The sequence below is a fragment of the Camelina sativa genome, chromosome 12, assembly GCF_000633955.1.
Source record: "Camelina sativa cultivar DH55 chromosome 12, Cs, whole genome shotgun sequence".
In the NCBI taxonomy this organism is placed as follows: Eukaryota; Viridiplantae; Streptophyta; class Magnoliopsida; order Brassicales; family Brassicaceae; genus Camelina; species Camelina sativa.
In genome coordinates, this window is record NC_025696.1 from 6,283,846 (window position 1) to 6,303,969 (window position 20,124).

The 20,124-nt window shown below is 38.2% G+C and overlaps 6 protein-coding genes across 6 annotated transcripts in view; 1 reads left to right on the forward strand and 5 right to left on the reverse strand.

Annotated features, from left to right (window-relative positions):
- LOC104730449 (methyltransferase-like protein 5) overlaps positions 1-117 on the reverse strand; it is a 1,707-nt gene extending 1,590 nt beyond the window's left edge. Inside the window, exon 1 of the mRNA XM_010449610.1 lies at positions 10-117. Within this exon, the coding sequence (XP_010447912.1) occupies positions 10-69 (60 nt within the window). The 5' untranslated portion in view covers positions 70-117. The remainder of the gene's footprint in view (positions 1-9) is intronic.
- On the forward strand, positions 301-1,841 carry LOC104733246 (zinc finger HIT domain-containing protein 3; the record flags this gene model as incomplete). Its single annotated transcript, XM_010452842.2, is given in 8 exon segments — positions 301-354; positions 458-489; positions 732-773; positions 854-946; positions 1,054-1,146; positions 1,278-1,366; positions 1,456-1,506; positions 1,612-1,841. Coding segments are annotated over 8 exon segments (484 nt in total), but the record flags the coding sequence as incomplete, so codon positions are not given.
- LOC104733247 (transcription factor bHLH127-like) lies at positions 2,845-5,315 on the reverse strand. Its single transcript, XM_019234067.1, has 6 exons — positions 4,583-5,315; positions 4,433-4,507; positions 4,285-4,350; positions 4,128-4,193; positions 3,413-3,742; positions 2,845-3,317 (listed from the first exon to the last, which is right to left on the reverse strand). Exons 1-6 carry the CDS (start codon positions 5,309-5,311, stop codon positions 3,234-3,236), a joined length of 1,350 nt encoding a protein of 449 aa, XP_019089612.1. The 5' UTR covers positions 5,312-5,315; the 3' UTR covers positions 2,845-3,233.
- Positions 6,390-8,901, reverse strand: LOC104733248 (transcription factor bHLH119-like). The gene is made up of 6 exons (XM_019233493.1): positions 8,132-8,901; positions 7,978-8,052; positions 7,830-7,895; positions 7,673-7,738; positions 6,958-7,287; positions 6,390-6,862 (listed from the first exon to the last, which is right to left on the reverse strand). The coding sequence occupies exons 1-6, from the start codon at positions 8,897-8,899 to the stop codon at positions 6,779-6,781; spliced, it is 1,389 nt and encodes a 462-aa protein (XP_019089038.1). The 5' UTR covers positions 8,900-8,901; the 3' UTR covers positions 6,390-6,778.
- LOC104730450 (transcription factor bHLH127-like) lies at positions 13,977-16,206 on the reverse strand. The gene is made up of 6 exons (XM_019233494.1): positions 15,098-16,206; positions 14,945-14,976; positions 14,799-14,873; positions 14,635-14,700; positions 14,472-14,537; positions 13,977-14,330 (listed from the first exon to the last, which is right to left on the reverse strand). Exons 1-6 carry the CDS (start codon positions 15,915-15,917, stop codon positions 13,989-13,991), a joined length of 1,401 nt encoding a protein of 466 aa, XP_019089039.1. The 5' UTR covers positions 15,918-16,206; the 3' UTR covers positions 13,977-13,988.
- On the reverse strand, positions 17,208-18,952 carry LOC104730451 (GDSL esterase/lipase At4g28780-like). The gene is made up of 5 exons (XM_010449613.2): positions 18,619-18,952; positions 18,407-18,534; positions 18,039-18,278; positions 17,702-17,957; positions 17,208-17,628 (listed from the first exon to the last, which is right to left on the reverse strand). The coding sequence occupies exons 1-5, from the start codon at positions 18,863-18,865 to the stop codon at positions 17,396-17,398; spliced, it is 1,104 nt and encodes a 367-aa protein (XP_010447915.1). The 5' UTR covers positions 18,866-18,952; the 3' UTR covers positions 17,208-17,395.

Sequence of the window (20,124 nt, forward strand, 5' to 3'; positions counted from 1 at the left end):
TGAACATACTTTAGGATTAGAGAACTGTTCAAGATCACCCAACAAGCCTTCTAATTGCTTCAGCTTCATCTTTCTTCTCCGGCGCTTCTGATTCTGAATACTGAAAAATTCACACACCAAAAAAAGAAGCAAGTCAAAAAGTCCTCCGTGACTGTACTGTTAGGCCCATTGGGCCTTTTTTTCCTTTTCCTCACTCAAAGAAATAAAACCCAAATTGCCCTCGTTCGTGATTGAGGTTTCTCTTGTTCTCTTCCCTGAATCGCGTCCGTCGTTGAGAGAGAGAGAGAGATGTGTCCTCGAAATCTGCAAGAAGGTTGTATCCAAGTACAAGTGTCCTTCGTGTATTCTTCCTTAGTAAGTCTTCTTCTTTCTTCTTCTTCGTCTCTCTGTTTATATTTAGGTTTACTCTCTGTTTTCGTCATTGTTTCTTACTTGGGTTATGTGGCTGTCTCTGCAGCTGTTCATTGGCTTGTTTCAAGATACATAAAGGTAAGTCCTTTTTGTTTTCTTTTTAGCTCCCTGATTGATGTTAATATCTAACTGCGACTTTCAAAGTGTTCGACTTTGTAAATTGAATTCAATGAGTGTCTCTACTTTGCTTCAATCTCGTGACCCTTAGAATGACTTAGTCCATTGGACCCCAAATAGAGGAAAATTTGTTTGTGTATCTGTTTTGCTTCAATGAAGTTTTAGCTGAACAATTTTACTACGTAATCTGACTAATGATGCAGAGACTCCATGTGCTAAACCTTCTTCAACAGAGGATAATCCAGGTTAGTGCATTTACTCTATTAGTTTTTTGTTTGGTATGTTGTTCAATCATAGTTTGAGTCATGATCTGGTTTTGTTGCAGCTTCTCCACCAAAGGAAGTCCCTGAGGAAAGACCAGTACATGTTGAGGAAGCTACTAATGATGTTGTTGAAAAGACACAGCATAAGGCTATTGGTATGGCTCTTCCTAACTTTTAGTCGCATCTAGATTCATGGGATGAGTGAGTTTCAATACCTCTAAACTAGCATCTGACAATAGACGTTTGAACCTTGGTTTTGTAGCTGCGTCTCCAGCCAAGGAAGTTCCGGTAGCAAGACCGTTACATGTAGAGGAAGAAAAGTTTGTTTTAGAGAAGGCACAGCTCGAGGCTATTGGTAATGGTTCTTCCCAACTTACTCTCATATAGATTAGAGTAACGAGACATTTACTCAAGTGATTGGATAACAAACGTTTGAACAAATTTATAGCTTCATAGGCCATTTCTAAATCTGAAAACATTTTGCAGCTTCTTCTAGTGAAATCCGAGATGCTTTAAAGGATGAAGCCCTTCAGAAACTCATCTACAATATTGATAGTTCTTCCAACCCATTACAGGTAGATCTCATTTTGTGTCACGGTTTCATCAAAGGTTCGTTATTGATGTTAGTAACAAGATTTGACGAAACTGTTTGTGCATCTATCAGGAACTCGATCAAGCGATGGGGGTTGAAGCTTTCCGCGAATTCACAGACAAGGTACATACACAGTCTTTAAAAGCCTTCTCACGAACTTGCAATAATCAATGACCAGCAAAAACAGCCTCTGCCAAGTTTCTCACTTCGTTTTTCTTTTCTTTTCAGATTCTATCAAACATTTCCAAGAGTAAATGACAAGCAGTGATCGAAGTCTCTTGAGAACATAAGTTCCACAAGTATTCTTGCTTAGTGTGTTTGTTACAGTTCAAGTGAAATGTTTATTGGCTATAAAAAACGACGTCGCCGTTTTGGTGTATCTAACATCTCTTCTGTGGCGTACCTTGCAACATGTACATGTATATATTGACTTCCCTAGATAATGACATTTACAGAAACAGGGGAAAAGAACTAAAAAAAGCACTCACTTCAACCTTAAAAAGACAGACAAAGTCTACATGCTAGCTCACTGGTTAATTATATTCACAATTATGATTTGCTTGGAGAATTGATCCTTGTTAGCTCTACAACATCAACCTGAACACAATGGAGGTGCATTTGTCAGAATCTTGACCATTAACTTATCTCGCAAGAAAATGTTTGGCTATCCTCAAGTTCCTTGCTACTACTCTGCTGTGATGTTGTTAGGCTCTTATATGAGAACATTTTTTAAAAGGATCTTGTGAGCATCAGGAGGTGGTTGTTACAACTGATGGAGACCAAGTGACCAACAAACTGGCTATAGGGCTTCATGTAAGTCAAAAATCGAGGCTGGTTCAGCACTGAGGTACACGCTGCAGACTTGCTAAAGGGACTCTGGATGAGTCAGAGGCTTTGGTGTGTTGGAAAAGGGCAGTGCCGTGCTAAATATGATGTAAGTACTATACCGCCATATGCTGTATCTGATAAATATGTCGTTTACCCACAAAGCTCCAAGGGAAACACCCAGAACCCAGATTCGTTGATTTGCGAGTTAGAAACCCTTAGTAGTGGTGGGTCACATTGCTTGAAAATTTTCTTCTCCATTGTCTGATGCCATTTGATTTTGTGCTTAGATAAGCTCCATATCTCTCTCTCTCCCTGGAAATGAGTGTCTTCGTGCGTGCTATGACTTTTGGTATATTCCCAATGACGTGTTAACAAGAAACATCACAAAATATATACTATAATAATAGTGAGATTTTTGTATCAACCTTAGGAAACAAACAGACTTCTTCTCACACCATCCTCTCTGCAATATCAATAAAATATTTAGTCATTTTGGCGTTATATTTCAGAACATGTTTTTTTTTGAGTTTTGACGCAGCTACTACTTCCAAATGCTATATATATAGATATAAATATTTCTTTTGACATAGGAGATGTTAGCCGGTCAAAATGGCACTTTACACTTGTAACATATAGTCTCAACAATTCAGCTATTACTTTTGCTCCTTTTCTATGTATTGTCATGATAGTTTTTATAGGGAGTTCAAGGTTAGGGTGTAATGCACAAACATCTCTCTTCTCTTGGCCCACCTTGCAACCTGTATACATTGACACCGTAGATTCTACGTTCTAACAAACAGTAAAGGGACCTACTTTAACCTTACACAGACTGACAGAGTGACAGACATAACATCTCTCTACATGTTAGCCATTTTGGCTTTCTTCAAAATTGTGATTTCCTTGGAGAACAGATCGTTTTTAACTCCACGACTTCAGCCAGCAACCACACAATGGAGATGTCTAAGTCAGTATCTTGGCCATTAACTTATCTCGCAAGAAAAGACTTCACTCCCTGATTCTTACTAACCTGTTGGTTGGTTGCCCTGATCCTCAAGTTCCTTGTTAGTACTTGCTTGGCTTACACTCGGCTGTGATGTTGTTTGACTCTATACAAACCAATTTTTTTAAAACGCTTTCGTGAGCATCACCATTTGCTATTGAAGAGAGGAACAAGCGCAATGGATACATGGAAAAGAATTACCTGCGATGGAGGAGGAGGAAGTTGTTGCATCTGGTGGGAACCAAGAAACTGACTATAAGGATTCATGTATGCCGGAAACTGCGGCTGGTTCGGCACCACGTTAGGCTGCGGTGTTGGTAAATGAACTGTGGATGGGACAGAGGTCTGAATGTTTGGAAAAGGGTGGTGCGGTGCTGGATATGGTGGATCCGCAATATGAGGCGGCTTAGGTGAAGGCATAAATGGAGGCTGATTCATACCCATCATCCCCATGCCCATCTGAGGCATGAACTGTTGCATATTCCCTGCATTCATCATAGGCGGCATCGTACTTTGTACCGTAGATATCATCTGGCATAACAACATCGATTCAGATATTAAAATCTCAGTCATGTCATGAAGACATATATAATCCTGTAAAGTTGTGAAGCAAAACAGAAAAGTAAGACCTCAAGAACAGGGCATAATAAGTGGAATCAGTTATAAGGTCATCTCATCTAATCCAAGTACCAGTATTTTCCAAGTAGAGAGACTTATAAGATTTGCAATTATCTCCCATGAAACTTTATAACCCTTCCAAGAAGATGAATCTGCGGGCATTAAACCTTAACTTTTTAGGAACCAAAACCTGCGAAGATGTTGGTCGGTAGGTAGACACAAATAAAACTCTAGTCCTAGCTAGATTCATCTAAGCTATTTCCATGTTCAAACACACATTCTATTGTTGAGGGCATACCTGTACTTGGCTATTTAGTTTTTTCACGAACTGAATAACATCCTCCAACATTGAAGCTCTATCAGACTGATCAGAGTATATAGACAGAACAAATCTGAATCAGAAACAACCTTACGTCTCATAACAACAAGTTATAAAAAAAAATTGTGAACGACACCTTTCTGGAGCCAGGAATGAGTTCTTGCAGAGCGTTCATCTTCTCGTTGATCTTTTCTCTCCGTTTCTGTTAAAAACAAAAACAAGTTTCAATGGAGAGATGAAACAGAGAGTCCATTTTTGGAAACCATAAAGGAAAATATAAGAACCCTTTCGGCGAGGTTATGCATTTCTGCAGCTCGTGACCTCTTCCTAGATTTTGAAACACGAGCTTCTTCAGTTCCCTGTACGCCACGAAACATGGAAAGGTTAAGCCTTACATGGGCGCGCAGGTTAAACCTACCTGAGCTGTGACTCACCTGGATTCCGGCAACGGTTTCCTCTCTCTCCTTTCGCTTCTTGTCTTCGGTAATTCCCATCTGAGTCGCTGGTTGTACCTGAATCGGCTCTGTTTCGACCTTGCATACCTCGGACGACGGTGTTCTGGCCGTCTCAATCGCCACAGCCTTTCCCTTTGGATCAACAACGGGAACTGCAAAAGTGCGCGACACTGGACTCTCCGTCGGTGGTAGTACACATGATTCAATTGCAGAAGACGACGGGGTCGCGCTCGAGCCCACCTCCATGGACGGTCTAGCTTCAACTCGACCGCCGGTAAACATGTTCCCTCCTAGCCTCGAGAAGTTCGTAGAAACTTGACCAGGGGGTCTCTCCGCCGTCAGAATGTACTGAATACTAGGTGGTAGCTGTGCCAGAGAGGCCAAACTTTGCGGGAAAGTAAACGAAGACGACGTGGTCGCGGTCGAACCAACCTGCATCGAATCTCTCACCGCCGGGATCGATTGTCCAACTTCCATGGAATATATGTTCCTTCTTAGCCACGAGAAGTTCATAAGATTCTCCGCCCTTGTCACGGCCAAAGTCTGACCGGTGGGTCTCTCCGGCGGCAGAGTGTACGGAGCTGTGGATGATGGTGCCAACGAGACAGAGCTTTGTGGATGCGTAGCAGAAGTGGATGCGACGCCGTGGTATAAAAGTTCGGAGCAGATATAATCTTGGCTGTAAGAATGGTAAAGCCAAGACGCCATTTCATCTTCTTGAATGAAGAGANGCAACATGTACATGTATATATTGACTTCCCTAGATAATGACATTTACAGAAACAGGGGAAAAGAACTAAAAAAAGCACTCACTTCAACCTTAAAAAGACAGACAAAGTCTACATGCTAGCTCACTGGTTAATTATATTCACAATTATGATTTGCTTGGAGAATTGATCCTTGTTAGCTCTACAACATCAACCTGAACACAATGGAGGTGCATTTGTCAGAATCTTGACCATTAACTTATCTCGCAAGAAAATGTTTGGCTATCCTCAAGTTCCTTGCTACTACTCTGCTGTGATGTTGTTAGGCTCTTATATGAGAACATTTTTTAAAAGGATCTTGTGAGCATCAGGAGGTGGTTGTTACAACTGATGGAGACCAAGTGACCAACAAACTGGCTATAGGGCTTCATGTAAGTCAAAAATCGAGGCTGGTTCAGCACTGAGGTACACGCTGCAGACTTGCTAAAGGGACTCTGGATGAGTCAGAGGCTTTGGTGTGTTGGAAAAGGGCAGTGCCGTGCTAAATATGATGTAAGTACTATACCGCCATATGCTGTATCTGATAAATATGTCGTTTACCCACAAAGCTCCAAGGGAAACACCCAGAACCCAGATTCGTTGATTTGCGAGTTAGAAACCCTTAGTAGTGGTGGGTCACATTGCTTGAAAATTTTCTTCTCCATTGTCTGATGCCATTTGATTTTGTGCTTAGATAAGCTCCATATCTCTCTCTCTCCCTGGAAATGAGTGTCTTCGTGCGTGCTATGACTTTTGGTATATTCCCAATGACGTGTTAACAAGAAACATCACAAAATATATACTATAATAATAGTGAGATTTTTGTATCAACCTTAGGAAACAAACAGACTTCTTCTCACACCATCCTCTCTGCAATATCAATAAAATATTTAGTCATTTTGGCGTTATATTTCAGAACATGTTTTTTTTTGAGTTTTGACGCAGCTACTACTTCCAAATGCTATATATATAGATATAAATATTTCTTTTGACATAGGAGATGTTAGCCGGTCAAAATGGCACTTTACACTTGTAACATATAGTCTCAACAATTCAGCTATTACTTTTGCTCCTTTTCTATGTATTGTCATGATAGTTTTTATAGGGAGTTCAAGGTTAGGGTGTAATGCACAAACATCTCTCTTCTCTTGGCCCACCTTGCAACCTGTATACATTGACACCGTAGATTCTACGTTCTAACAAACAGTAAAGGGACCTACTTTAACCTTACACAGACTGACAGAGTGACAGACATAACATCTCTCTACATGTTAGCCATTTTGGCTTTCTTCAAAATTGTGATTTCCTTGGAGAACAGATCGTTTTTAACTCCACGACTTCAGCCAGCAACCACACAATGGAGATGTCTAAGTCAGTATCTTGGCCATTAACTTATCTCGCAAGAAAAGACTTCACTCCCTGATTCTTACTAACCTGTTGGTTGGTTGCCCTGATCCTCAAGTTCCTTGTTAGTACTTGCTTGGCTTACACTCGGCTGTGATGTTGTTTGACTCTATACAAACCAATTTTTTTAAAACGCTTTCGTGAGCATCACCATTTGCTATTGAAGAGAGGAACAAGCGCAATGGATACATGGAAAAGAATTACCTGCGATGGAGGAGGAGGAAGTTGTTGCATCTGGTGGGAACCAAGAAACTGACTATAAGGATTCATGTATGCCGGAAACTGCGGCTGGTTCGGCACCACGTTAGGCTGCGGTGTTGGTAAATGAACTGTGGATGGGACAGAGGTCTGAATGTTTGGAAAAGGGTGGTGCGGTGCTGGATATGGTGGATCCGCAATATGAGGCGGCTTAGGTGAAGGCATAAATGGAGGCTGATTCATACCCATCATCCCCATGCCCATCTGAGGCATGAACTGTTGCATATTCCCTGCATTCATCATAGGCGGCATCGTACTTTGTACCGTAGATATCATCTGGCATAACAACATCGATTCAGATATTAAAATCTCAGTCATGTCATGAAGACATATATAATCCTGTAAAGTTGTGAAGCAAAACAGAAAAGTAAGACCTCAAGAACAGGGCATAATAAGTGGAATCAGTTATAAGGTCATCTCATCTAATCCAAGTACCAGTATTTTCCAAGTAGAGAGACTTATAAGATTTGCAATTATCTCCCATGAAACTTTATAACCCTTCCAAGAAGATGAATCTGCGGGCATTAAACCTTAACTTTTTAGGAACCAAAACCTGCGAAGATGTTGGTCGGTAGGTAGACACAAATAAAACTCTAGTCCTAGCTAGATTCATCTAAGCTATTTCCATGTTCAAACACACATTCTATTGTTGAGGGCATACCTGTACTTGGCTATTTAGTTTTTTCACGAACTGAATAACATCCTCCAACATTGAAGCTCTATCAGACTGATCAGAGTATATAGACAGAACAAATCTGAATCAGAAACAACCTTACGTCTCATAACAACAAGTTATAAAAAAAAATTGTGAACGACACCTTTCTGGAGCCAGGAATGAGTTCTTGCAGAGCGTTCATCTTCTCGTTGATCTTTTCTCTCCGTTTCTGTTAAAAACAAAAACAAGTTTCAATGGAGAGATGAAACAGAGAGTCCATTTTTGGAAACCATAAAGGAAAATATAAGAACCCTTTCGGCGAGGTTATGCATTTCTGCAGCTCGTGACCTCTTCCTAGATTTTGAAACACGAGCTTCTTCAGTTCCCTGTACGCCACGAAACATGCATGGAAAGGTTAAGTCTTACATGGGCGCGCAGGTTAAACCTATCGGAGCTGTGACACACCTGAAATCCGGCAACGGTTTCCTCTCTCTCCTTTCGCTTCCTGTCTTCGGCAATTCCCATCTCAGTCGCTGGTTGTACCTGAATCGGCTCTGTTTCGGCCTTGCATACTCCTGACGTTGGTGTTCTGGCCGTCTCAATCGCCACAGCCTTTCCGTTTCGATCAAGACCGGGAACTGCAAAAGTATGCGACACTCGACTACCCGTGCCCTCCGTCGCTGGTAGTACACATGATTCAATTGCAGAAGACGACGGGGTCGCGCTCGAGCCCACCTCCATGGATGGTCCAGCTTCAACTCGACCGCCGGTAAACATGTTCCCTCTTAGCCTTGAGAAGTTCGTAGAAACTTGACCGGTGGGTCTATTTTCCGTCAGAATGTACTGAGCACTAGGTGCTGGTTGTGCCAGAGAGGCCAAAGTTTGCGGGAGAGTAACCGAGGATGACGTGGTTGCGCTCGAACCAACCTGCACCGGGATCGATTGTCCAACTTCCACTCTACCGCTGGTATATATGTTCCTTCTTAGCCACGAGAAGTTCATAAGATTCTCCACCCTTGTCACGGGCAAATTATGACCGATGGGTCTCTCCGGCGGCAGAATGTACGGAGCACTGGGTGATGGTGCCAACGAGACAGAGCTTTGTGGATGAGTAGCGTGAGTGGAGGCGACGCCAGGGTATAAAAGTTCGGAGCAGAAATAATCTTGGTGGTAAGAATGGTAAAGCCAAGACGCCATTTCATCTTCTTGAATGAAGAGATTCTGATGATGCATGTAAGGCTGAGGTTCAGGCTGCGGAAGCTGAAGAGAAACATTTTCTTCTCCTCCACCACCACCACCGCTTCCACTGCCACGGAGAATGGTAGGAGGACAAGGCCGAGGAGGAGGAGGAGGAGGAGGAGGAGGAGGAGGAGGAGGAGGAGGAGGAGGAGGAGGAGGAGGAGGAGGAGGAGGAGGAGGAGGAGGAGGAGGAGGAGGAGGAGGAGGAGGAGGAGGAGGAGGAGGAGGAGGAGGAGGAGGAGGAGGAGGAGGAGGAGGAGGAGGAGGAGGAGGAGGAGGAGGAGGAGGAGGAGGAGGAGGAGGAGGAGGAGGAGGAGGAGGAGGAGGAGGAGGAGGAGGAGGAGGAGGAGGAGGAGGAGGAGGAGGAGGAGGAGGAGGAGGAGGAGGAGGAGGAGGAGGAGGAGGAGGAGGAGGAGGAGGAGGAGGAGGAGGAGGAGGAGGAGGAGGAGGAGGAGGAGGAGGAGGAGGAGGAGGAGGAGGAGGAGGAGGAGGAGGAGGAGGAGGAGGAGGAGGAGGAGGAGGAGAAGAGGGTCTTTGTGTATGGCTTCTTTGAACTACTTGACCACTCTTCCATAAGAGCTCCACTAAATCATCTTCACCCCTAAATCTCAAACAAACCTTAAATTTAGACACATCAAACAACAACAACAACAACAACAACAAAAAAACTTGCAAAAGTCAAAAGGAATCTTACATGATGGATTGGATTTGTCTGATCAAGCAGAGGAGGAAAAAGTAGAATCAGAAGAATGTGAGAAGATATCATCATCCTCGTTGGTTTTTGAAGTAGGGAACAACAACTATTTATATAAATTAAGACAACCAAAAAAATAATAATAATAATAAATTTTTAGACAAACCCAAAAACACATTTTGCGATTTGTATACCATTTATCAGAAATATCTATATTTTTATATGTGAATTGTTCAAAAGGAAGAGAATTTTGTCTCGTTTAACCAGAAAGCTCCAAAAAACCACTTAGTGAACAGTGTTTATATAAAATGTTTTTTTGGGTCAGATACGTTGAGTTTCTTTCTTTCCCCTTCTACTGATCAAATCATCATCCTTGTCATTCCCAAATTTTATGCTTTAGAATGTCTATTTTAGGAACTGCGGATAAGGTCTCTATCTCATTTCCGGATATGTGTCTCTATGTATACAATACACTGAATGAACGTTTTTAGCATTCACAATGACGTCGTCACTCTTCGCATCGACTCTTTTATTTCTCCACTTTGGTTTCTTGTTCATTATGGAATGAGCTAGTACTAGTATATATCTTATATAATATGAGAAGGTTTTTCCTAACTCTTACTCATATTGCAACATTTGACATTCTTTTTTAGTGACATCTGTCATCTTTTATTTCAAATTTTTTTCAACAAATTTATATCATTTTCAATTTCAAATAATCATACTTCTCTTATCCAGTTGGTACAATTGACATATATTTTTAAATCCACTTTTATATCTTAAGTTCTTTTGTTAAACAAAATCAGATTGTTTTATAATAAAATCTCATATTATATATTTGATACAAAATCTAATATTCTTTAACATTTACTAATAAATTAACTGATATTTGATACATCTGTTTTACACATTATCTTACATTCGATTTAATTTTTCTTTCATCCTTTTAAGTGAAAAAATACACACTATTTTATAATAAAAGAAAATATCATAATAAAAATCATATCTTGGATGAGAAATGAAATAGTTTAAATACATGATTATGATTATGCCTTTATGTAATTTTATAAACTTTAATTATTACACTTTTTAAAATCATATATTTTTTCCTTTTGTTAATTGAGTAGGCAATAAAGTTAGTCAGTTCCACTAAATTCCTATTAAATTATGATAAATTACATAATAATGTATAAATTACACAATAATAGCTTTTCCTTTAATATCAATGCACATATCAACATAAAATCGATCTGTCAAGAGTATTTCAGAATTGTTGTCATGTTCAAAATCATATATATATATATATATATATAAAAGAAGATTTTGATATATGTTGACTTTTCTTGATTTTCTATCTATTTATTTTATTACACAATTGTAAGTGACATATTTAAAACAGTATTAATTAAATCATTAAGTTTGATTATTTCTTATATGGAAAATATATTGAAATTTTATATTTAATATCATGTAGTGGGTTACAAATTTCTTTCACCATGCATTAAAGAGAGATGCGTTTTTATAATTTCAATAACCACGCATTGAACTGTATTTAATCTAATGAAAATATTTATGTTACAAAAGTTATGACACCAAATTCCATAATTCCCAAATTTGTAACTGTCAATAAAATATTTTGAACCTAAGAATAACATCTATCTAACATTCAAATAGTGTACGTATATATAGCCATATGTAGACATTTACTTAAATACTTGGACTCAAATTTACTCTCAAATTATAGACCTGCTCTAACGTATCATCATCGCTGCAAGAGGAAAACAGATCGTCAAGTTTCTTGATATGATGGTACTCTTCTCCAATCCTCGATGATCAAACAGAGGTTTGATGTCTAGCAAGGGGTCCTTATAATTAATCAAAATATATTTACTCTTTTTCTCCATAATCAAGATATATTTCATGTGTTCTGTGTTTCACATATACGAAAAAGAGTGAAAAACATGGCCAAGTCTTTTTCAACTTTTACAGTTACGTAGACGCATTTTATTTTTGGTAGAATACTTACATAGATGCATTGACAAGGTACATTTTGTAAAATAATTTTGTCCTATTAAACAATATGTTTTTCTCACTAAAATCTACTCCATCCATTCCTTATTAATCCATTTTCTAGAGAACAAAAATGTTGCACAAAAAACAAATTTTAGGTTTTCTATATATTTTTAATAAGTAATTAATGACAAATTGTAAACTTCAAAAAAGAAACTGAAAATTGTTGGTTGAAATTTGTTAATCGAAAAAAATAATGCGACTAAAGTCAGTTTCTAATATGTTTGAAAATCCTAAAATATGGATTAATCAGGAACAGAGGGAGTATTGTCTAATATAACCATTTAATACAGTCCTACATAATTTTTAAACTAATATAGTGTTTAAAATTTTCAATGATAAATGGAAAGAAGGCCGGATTATGATTTCTGGCAACATTTTCATTTTGTTGGATGAAAGAGATTTTGTTTCATATTACAATATTGGCCAAGCTGGATTGTGGAGAATCACTATCCATGAAGATGGAGGCATATCAAAGGCACTTCAAACATTTGGACCGAGCAAAATAAAAGTTAATTATACAGAGGTGAGTCATAAAAAAAGCAAGCAATAGAAAAAATGGTACATCAATACTTATGAAATCATTCACAAAACAAAAAAAAAAAGTTGAGGTAAGTTCATTCAAGAGTGATGGAGAGATAATGTTTAGTATGTTTATTTGATAAGTATTTTAAGATCAATGATTGAATAACACATGATTTTTATCTGGATATCCAAATCTATTAAAATCATAGAACCAATTACCCCTTCTTAGTATTTGAAGTTTAGGGTTTATAATTTAGTTATTTTGTATATGTATAAGGATATTATTGAAAATGGATTTCAAGAGAGGGTATTTCTTTTAAAATTATTTATTGTTAAGTATTACTTTTATATGATGAAAGTAAAATTTATATATAGAACAACATTAAATTATCTATCAAAGTAATTATATAGTAAGGTCTTACAATTTTCTTTTTAGACTACTTCTCAGTTTTTTTTTAAAAAAAATGTAAAAAAATATAATTTATCTTAATTACTTAATGAAAATACAAAATTAAATTGATTTTGCCGTAACTAAAACAATGGTCCTATTATTATAGTAACATATTGTCTAAATATTTTCAACAATTCTGTGTAATTTAAATTTTTAATTTTCTCTATCTTAAAATGACTATTTTACGAAGCAACATATAACAATTATATATTAAAATATTATAGTTAAACCATAATATTATGAAAATTAATTTTTAAGACATATATTAACAATTATATGTACATTTCATATACAATTAAATAGAAACTTGATTCTTTATTTATTGCGTGGGCTACTTTCTAGTATATATATATATATATATATATATATTTTTCTTTTATAACAAAGATAACATCTTCTTCTTAGTATGCACGACAATATCAATAAACATTTATATATTGGTTCTGCAGCGTCCTGTTTTTTTTTTTTGGCTCCATCTCTGCGTCCTGAACTTTTCGATTTCTTTTACATACTTGTGTGACGTTGATGAGTTTCAGCCAAATGTATTTCTTCTTTTTCATTTTCCAAAAAAAATATTATTACATGTGTGTTACATAATCATTTCTTTTGACGTAGGATGACGTTTGGCCATTCGGATACATACAAATACATGATTTATGCTTTAGGGCATTATGATTCCTCATCGTCGTCCGTATATCTGTCACATTAGTCATAGAAAACAATCTCCAACTTAAGGAGTTGTTAGCTGAGTCTTTGTGTTAAGTTTGAGCTAGTGTTTGCATTTGGCTTTTAGTGTTTGTGTTTAACATGTTTAAGTTTTTGTTTTCCCTAACGCACTTGTTTGGCCTACAGCACATTTGTAACATACAACGAGGAGTCGAGGATGTTCATGTACTTTGGCTTAGTCATTGTGTTTTTAATTAGTTATGGTCCTTGCAAGTTTGCAACCTGTGTATATATATTGACCACCTCGATTCCAGATTCTGACATTTGCATAAACAGGAAAAATAAAAGTAAAGAAGACCTAGCTACCTACCTTTAACCTTTAAGAGACCAAATCTACATTAGTAATTTGTTTGGATAACTTATCTTTTTTAACTCCACACATTAACCTGCAGAGACACAATGTAGATGCATCTGTCAGAATATTAACTTGTCTTGCAAGAAAAACCTGTATTCGCTGATCTATACTAACCTGTTGATTGGTTGCCCTGATCATCAGGTTCTTTGCTACTACTTGGATGGCTGAAATGTGATGTTGTTTGACTCTATAAGAACAATTTTTATCAAGGATCTTGTGAGCATCATCATTTGTAGGAACAGAGGAATAGGCACAATGAATACTAGGAAAAAATTACATGCAATGAAGAAGGAGGTTGTTGCATCTGGTGGAAACCAACAAACTGGCTATAGGGATTCATGTAAGTCGGAAACTGAGGCTGGTTCGACACCGGGTTAGGCTGAGGACTTTGTAAGTGGACTCTAGATGGATCATTAGGGTAGCGTGGTGCTGGGCATGATGAACCTACACCCGCAATAGGAGGCGGCCTAGGAAAAGGTGTGCCGGAGAAAGGTATTAATGGAGGAGGCCGGTTCATATCCATCATCCTCATGTGGGGCATTAACTGAGGCGTATTCTCCGCAGACATCGTTGATGGCACCATACCTTGTCCCATCGACTTCATCTGGCAACATAACAACATCGGTTCAAATAGTAAATCTCAGCCATGCATGACCTAAACATTCTTCAACGTTTATCAACATAACTAGATTCATTTCTAAGTTGTTTCCACGTTCAGACACACATTCGGTTTTGGAGGGCATACCTGCTCTTTCATCTGGACCGATTTCACGTACTCGATAACACTATCCAGCGTTGAAGCTTTATCCTTCTGATCAGAATCAGATCATAGCACAAAGTCAGAATCAACCTTATGTTTAATAACAAGTACGGTAGTTACAAAAAAAAAAAAAAAAATTGTGAATAACCTTGCTGCATCCAGGAATGAGTTCTTGCAGAGTCTTCAGCTTCTCGTTAATTTTTTCTCTCCGTCTCTGTTAAAAAACAACAAAAAGTTCTAAAGGAGATGAAACATAGAAGAGCCCATTGTTGAAATACAGAATCTTGAAAATTCTAATGGAAAGGTAAGAACCCTTTCGGAAAGGTTATGCATTTCTGCAGCTCGTGACCTCTTCCTAGAATTTGAACCACGAGCTTCTGGAGTTTCCTGTACACCACCAAAATAAAAAATAAAAAAATAAGCATTGACTTGTAAAATGCATGGGTCAAGTGACTAACACGCGGCGACATGACAAAGACTAAAGGATCATCTAGAATCTATATATAGAATATTCTTTAGTATCATTCAATGATTATATATATATTGTGTAACTACCATTGTAATTATAATGAGTGTTTTCCTAGACACAAACGTGTTCTTCTGTCATCAACTATCATATACATGAGTCATGAGTGCGCCTATTAATAGAGCTATGAGCCTATGACTCACCTGCATTTCGGCATTGGTTTCTTCTCTTTCCTTTTGCTTCCTGTCTTCGGCAATATCTGTAGCTGGTTGTATATGAATCGGCTTTGTTTCGGCGATCTCACAAACCGTTGTCTCAATAGCCACCGTTTCGTTCCGACGACTAGGAACGGTAAAAGTAGGCGATACTCGACTCTTGGTGCCCTCAGTCGTCGCTGGTATTACACATGATCCAATTGCAAAAGACGACGGGGTCGCACTCGAGCTCATCTGCATGGACGGTCCAGCTTCATCTCTACCGCCGGTAAATATGTTCCCTCTTAAACTCGAGAAGTTCATAAAATTGTCCGCCCTTCTCGCAGCCAAAACTTGACGGGTGGGTCTCTCCGGCATCATAATGTACTGAGAACTAGGTGGTGGTGGACCTGGTGGTGCCATGGAGGCCGAACTTCTTTGGGGGAGAGTAGCCGGAGTCGAGGTGACGCCAGAGTAGAAATAATCTTGGCGATTAGGATGGTGAAGCCAAGAAGCCATTTCGTCTTCTTGGTTGAAGAGATGATGATGCAGGGGAGGTGTAGGCTGCGGTAGAGGAGCATTTCCTTCTCCGCTTCCGCTGCCGCGGAGAATGGGTAGAGGACCGGAGGAGGGTCTCTGTGTCTGATGGCTGCTTGGAACGACTTGACCGCTCTTCCATAAGAGCTCCACTATATCATCTTCACCCCTAATCTCAAACAAAACCACAAACCCTAAAATCATACTCATCAAGTTGCATAAACTGATAAACATGCAAGTAAAGAAGAAAAAAGTTTGAATATGAATTTACATGATGAATTTTCTTGGGAGATCAGAGATCAAGGAGGAGGAAGAAGTAGAAGAATCTGAAATAATATAAATCGTCCGTTTCCAAGTGGGGAACAGAAATGATTCATCTCTTTGAGACAAAAAGAAAATATATGAACAAAAGTTCTAATAGAAGTCGCCAGAAAAAATAATACGATCATATAGGAGATTTCTGACTTGTATACTAAGAAAAACAGAAGCAAAAAAATATAGCAAAGAAAAAGTTGTGAATTTGTTAAAATATACCTTAAAAGAAAGAAGGAGAAACTAAAAATTTGTCGTAAGCGGTTCTCTCGTTTTATTATAATGTTTTGGCCTATAGTGGTGAGTTATTTTTCTTCTACTTTTCTCTCAATTTTGTGCTTAGATAAGCTCTAAAACGTCCTATGACGTCTTCAGTACTGACGTCATCACTCTTTTTTTTGTTGTTGTTGTTGTCTTATGTCGTACACAAATGGACATATAAATATGTACGAGCAAACTGATATTTTTGCAAAGTTATTTTTGTATTGAGTGCCTCAGAAAACAACAACTTCATTACTAAGCAAATCTCTTTAAGAAGAGTACAATACAACAATTAATATCAGGAAACATTTAGTATTTATCTATATAGGCTTTTGCAGTGATTGATGAAAAAAACAAAAAACAATTGATATCTGCCTTGCTTTCTCCCGTATAAGCTCTTGGATGTTTTCGTTTAAAATATAAATATTTGCTTGCTTTCTCCCATGTGGATGTATCAAAGAGACCAAAAATGGAGAAAGATGTGCATAGTGTGACAAAACACTAGAGCTGATGATTATGATAGTGAATATGTCCACACTTCCCGGCTGAGTGAGAACTTATCATTTCCGAGAAGTTATCTAAGCACAAATTTGGAGTATATAAGCAACTTGTAGAAGGAACGAACCATATATATTTTAAAATCGATATACATTGTTTTTTTTTTCTTCTATCTATAATCTTCTAACTTTCTTTTCACGTGGAATGATGTTGGCCATTCATAGCTTAGAAACACTTCAACTTAAAATATTTGCAAAGTATTTATCGACAAAGATATATGTAGAAATGGCTATAGTTGCGGCTCTGAGTATTGACAAAGATGTATCAAGCCCTTCGTAAAATTGACGAGACAATTATCCACAAAAAATTGAACAAAACAGGAAATACAGAGCAGAGACAGAGACTCTTCACTAGAGAGAAAAACTAACAAAACAATTCTTAGTTCCTTACCAATGTTTGACAGCCTTGCAAAATTTTATTATATATGGAAAACTGAAATTAATAAACATCATGAATAGTATCTAAAGCCGATACTGAAAACTGTTAAACTTAAATAGAGATACTGATTACACTTAAATATCAGACATCTTGTGTCACATATAATATAGGTATATTCCGTAAAAGATTGCTTCCTTCCTTAATTAAATTCTTGAATCTAAAGCCATGATAGTACTAAGGTTCATGGGGTTCATGTACTCAGCCGAACCAGTCATGATTTGTTGGACGATGAGTCGGGTGGCTTTCTCGGTCGGGTGGAAAGGGTCCCAGAAAGCATACGCGTTGCGGTCAGGGCATAGGCTCGATAATGGGGTGCAAATGCCTCGCCCGTTGTATGCTCCTTGCCCGCAACACGCTACCTTAGACGTCACGAAACCTATGAAAATGCATAAAATTAGGTCTAAAAGTGATTCAGGACACACATATACCAATTGAAGGAGTGCACTCACCAAATCTTTGGGGATTGTTGATGAAATCCGCATTCATATTAAAGGCATTAGCCCCAATGAAAACATCCGAACCAATCTCACTGTTAAGTCCCTGAAGCATTTGAACCAAAAGCGGATTGAAGATTGCTGCAGCCTGTTGGGCCTCGGGTGCACATTCTCCATTCACACTTCCCGATGAGGCAAGCTCAGCTGGTACACAACCCAACGGTCCTGTTCCTGTCACCATCACCCTTCTTGCTCCCAACTCGTACAGCCTCTGTATCATAAGAGTCAAAAGCATGAAAAAAATGGCACCAAAAAAATCTAAACCTGTAGCGTGTAACTCAAGAAAGTATACCGCAAGGATTTTCTTGTACTCGGAGATGAGAAGCTGGCTAAATTCCTCCAGAGATGATTGGCGTCTTCTAGAAGAGAAGGGGAAGAAGTAGTTGTTGACAAAATCATTTCCTCCGAGAGTCATGAGGACAAGAGCCCCGTTTACAAGCTGTTGTGTTTTTTCTGAACCTATAATCTCACTCACTCTCTCTTGATACTCTTGGAACAGCTCGAATTGCCTACCGATCCTTAGTATGTTCAACTTCATTAATTATTCACACCAACAAAACAAAAAATAGATTAGGATCCAACAATTAAACATTTTATTCAACTCAAAACAAGATATATATATATAAAAATGAAAATTTAGATATATATAAGATGACTTACAAATTGAACTCCGGTGTCGTTAAGTATCCCAATGCCGGCAGAGGCAAAGTTAGCTCCGATCAATAGCTTCTCTCCGGTGAGCTCAGGGCTAAGAATTGGTAATGTCGGCTCAGATCCAATTTGTTCACCTAAATCCCCATGCAAAATCACTTTTAATAAGCCCCAAAAAAATATTGAAACAAAATTAAAAAGAATTGAACACGGCGTCTTACTGATAATGTCAGGAAGGTTCAAGCCATTGGAGAAACGACCGGTTGGTCGACCTGTCGGATAATCTATTCCGTAGGGAGGAGAATCGGCACGAGCGGTGGTGACTAAGTAATTGTTGTTACCACTGTCCACGAGTGAGTCACCAAACACGAAGAACGCTCTAGCCGCATTTGTTTGTTGCGGCATAAGAATAAGCGTTAGGCATAACGCGGCGGACAAAAAAATCGATGTTACGTGAAAGGTGGACATGATCTAAAGCGAAAGCTTTTGGCGTTGTTTTGTAATATAGGCAAAGTTACAAAGAAGATTATTCGCCCGCTCCTCTATGGGCAAGTCTCTTGTTAGTTATATATACACTATGGAAGATTGTTTAAATGATTTGCTTTTGTTGGTGTATGTAATAAATGTTATATCGTCGGTCGATCTACTTATGAGAAAAACAAAGCTGCTCTAATTAAGAGGAAAAATGTGAAATACAGTTATATCTTCAATCGGTTTACCATAAACCAAATCAAGCTGAAGATAATTGTCATTTGTTTATTCATATAACATAGGTGTGAAAATTATATATCAGTCTTGTTATTTAAATACATGCACCAACCCATAACAAAACATAAGTTTGTATGAATTTAAAGTCACAAATATTTGTTTATAGAAAAATACTTAGGTTCACCCCTAGGGGTGAACCTCTCCATTCACCCCCTCTTCTCTCAGCCAATCAAAATCTTCCATCTAATATTTCATTTAAAAAAATATTCAAAATTAAATTAAAAAGCAATCCAAATTAAAGAAACAAATTCTGTATACTTTAAAGGGTTTTGTGCAAAAAAACCCTTCAAGTAATTTTTTTTTGCAAAACAACCCTCCAAATCGAATAAATGCAGGTCAATACCATGATCTTTAAAGTCACCCGCAATATAACCTTTTTTGTATAGATGACGTGGCAGCCGTTTATTTCGTTAAAAAACATCACGGTTGTTAAAACGACAGCGTTTTGCTTCGGTTTAAAACAACACGAAGTTTAAAAATCATGTTGTTTTACAGACCAAAAACGACATACCTCTTCAATCTTTTAATAAAACTTAATTTGGGAAAAATCAAAATTAGGGTTCATCCTTCAATTTGGGGAAAAAAGGAGAGATAGTTTCGTGAGATGTATGAGGGTTCATCGTTGTAGAAGTTAATCATGATTAAATGGTCAAAGATAGGCTAAAGGGATTCATGAAAAAATATTTCTCTAGGAAATTCAAAGGCCAAGGTAGAGTTCTCGGATCTTCTTCTTCCTTTGCACCTCGACCAGGTTTAACTCTTCCTCCTAACCGGTTTAGCTCTTCTTAAGCTCCAATTCCGACTCCTAGACCCAAACCCAATCTGAATCCCACTTCAATGTCGTGGCCTGAGAAACCCATATCCTCCACTCAAAGGATAGTGGGTCTACAAGAAACCCGAATTATAATCTGGTTCGTGTTCTCCACGAGACGGGTTCGGTGCTTTGATAGCGTCTTTGC

Bases quoted from the DNA above. Each gene is read 5' to 3' on its own strand.
- LOC104733247 (XM_019234067.1), bottom strand. From the start codon at position 5,311: ATGGCGTCTTGGCTTTACCATTCTTACAGCCAAGATTATATCTGCTCC. The intron at 4,508-4,582 runs GTGAGTCACAGC...CGTGGCGTACAG, and splicing joins AAACCGTTGCCGGAATCCAG to GGAACTGAAGAAGCTCGTGT. The intron at 3,318-3,412 runs GTAATTCTTTTC...TGGTTTGTATAG, and splicing joins TTCCTCCTCCTCCATCGCAG to AGTCAAACAACATCACAGCC.
- LOC104733248 (XM_019233493.1), bottom strand. From the start codon at position 8,899: ATGCATCATCAGAATCTCTTCATTCAAGAAGATGAAATGGCGTCTTGG. The intron at 7,896-7,977 runs GTTCTTATATTT...TGTTTTTAACAG, and splicing joins TGCATAACCTCGCCGAAAGG to AAACGGAGAGAAAAGATCAA. The intron at 7,288-7,672 runs GTATGCCCTCAA...TTGTTATGCCAG, and splicing joins AACTAAATAGCCAAGTACAG to ATGATATCTACGGTACAAAG.
- LOC104730450 (XM_019233494.1), bottom strand. From the start codon at position 15,917: ATGTTTATCAGTTTATGCAACTTGATGAGTATGATTTTAGGGTTTGTG. The intron at 14,874-14,944 runs GTTAGTCACTTG...GGTGGTGTACAG, and splicing joins TCTTTGTCATGTCGCCGCGT to GAAACTCCAGAAGCTCGTGG. The intron at 14,331-14,471 runs GTATGCCCTCCA...TTATGTTGCCAG, and splicing joins CGGTCCAGATGAAAGAGCAG to ATGAAGTCGATGGGACAAGG.
- LOC104730451 (XM_010449613.2), bottom strand. From the start codon at position 18,865: ATGTCCACCTTTCACGTAACATCGATTTTTTTGTCCGCCGCGTTATGC. The intron at 18,279-18,406 runs GTAAGTCATCTT...TAATTAATGAAG, and splicing joins ACGACACCGGAGTTCAATTT to TTGAACATACTAAGGATCGG. The intron at 17,629-17,701 runs GTGAGTGCACTC...GCATTTTCATAG, and splicing joins CAACAATCCCCAAAGATTTG to GTTTCGTGACGTCTAAGGTA.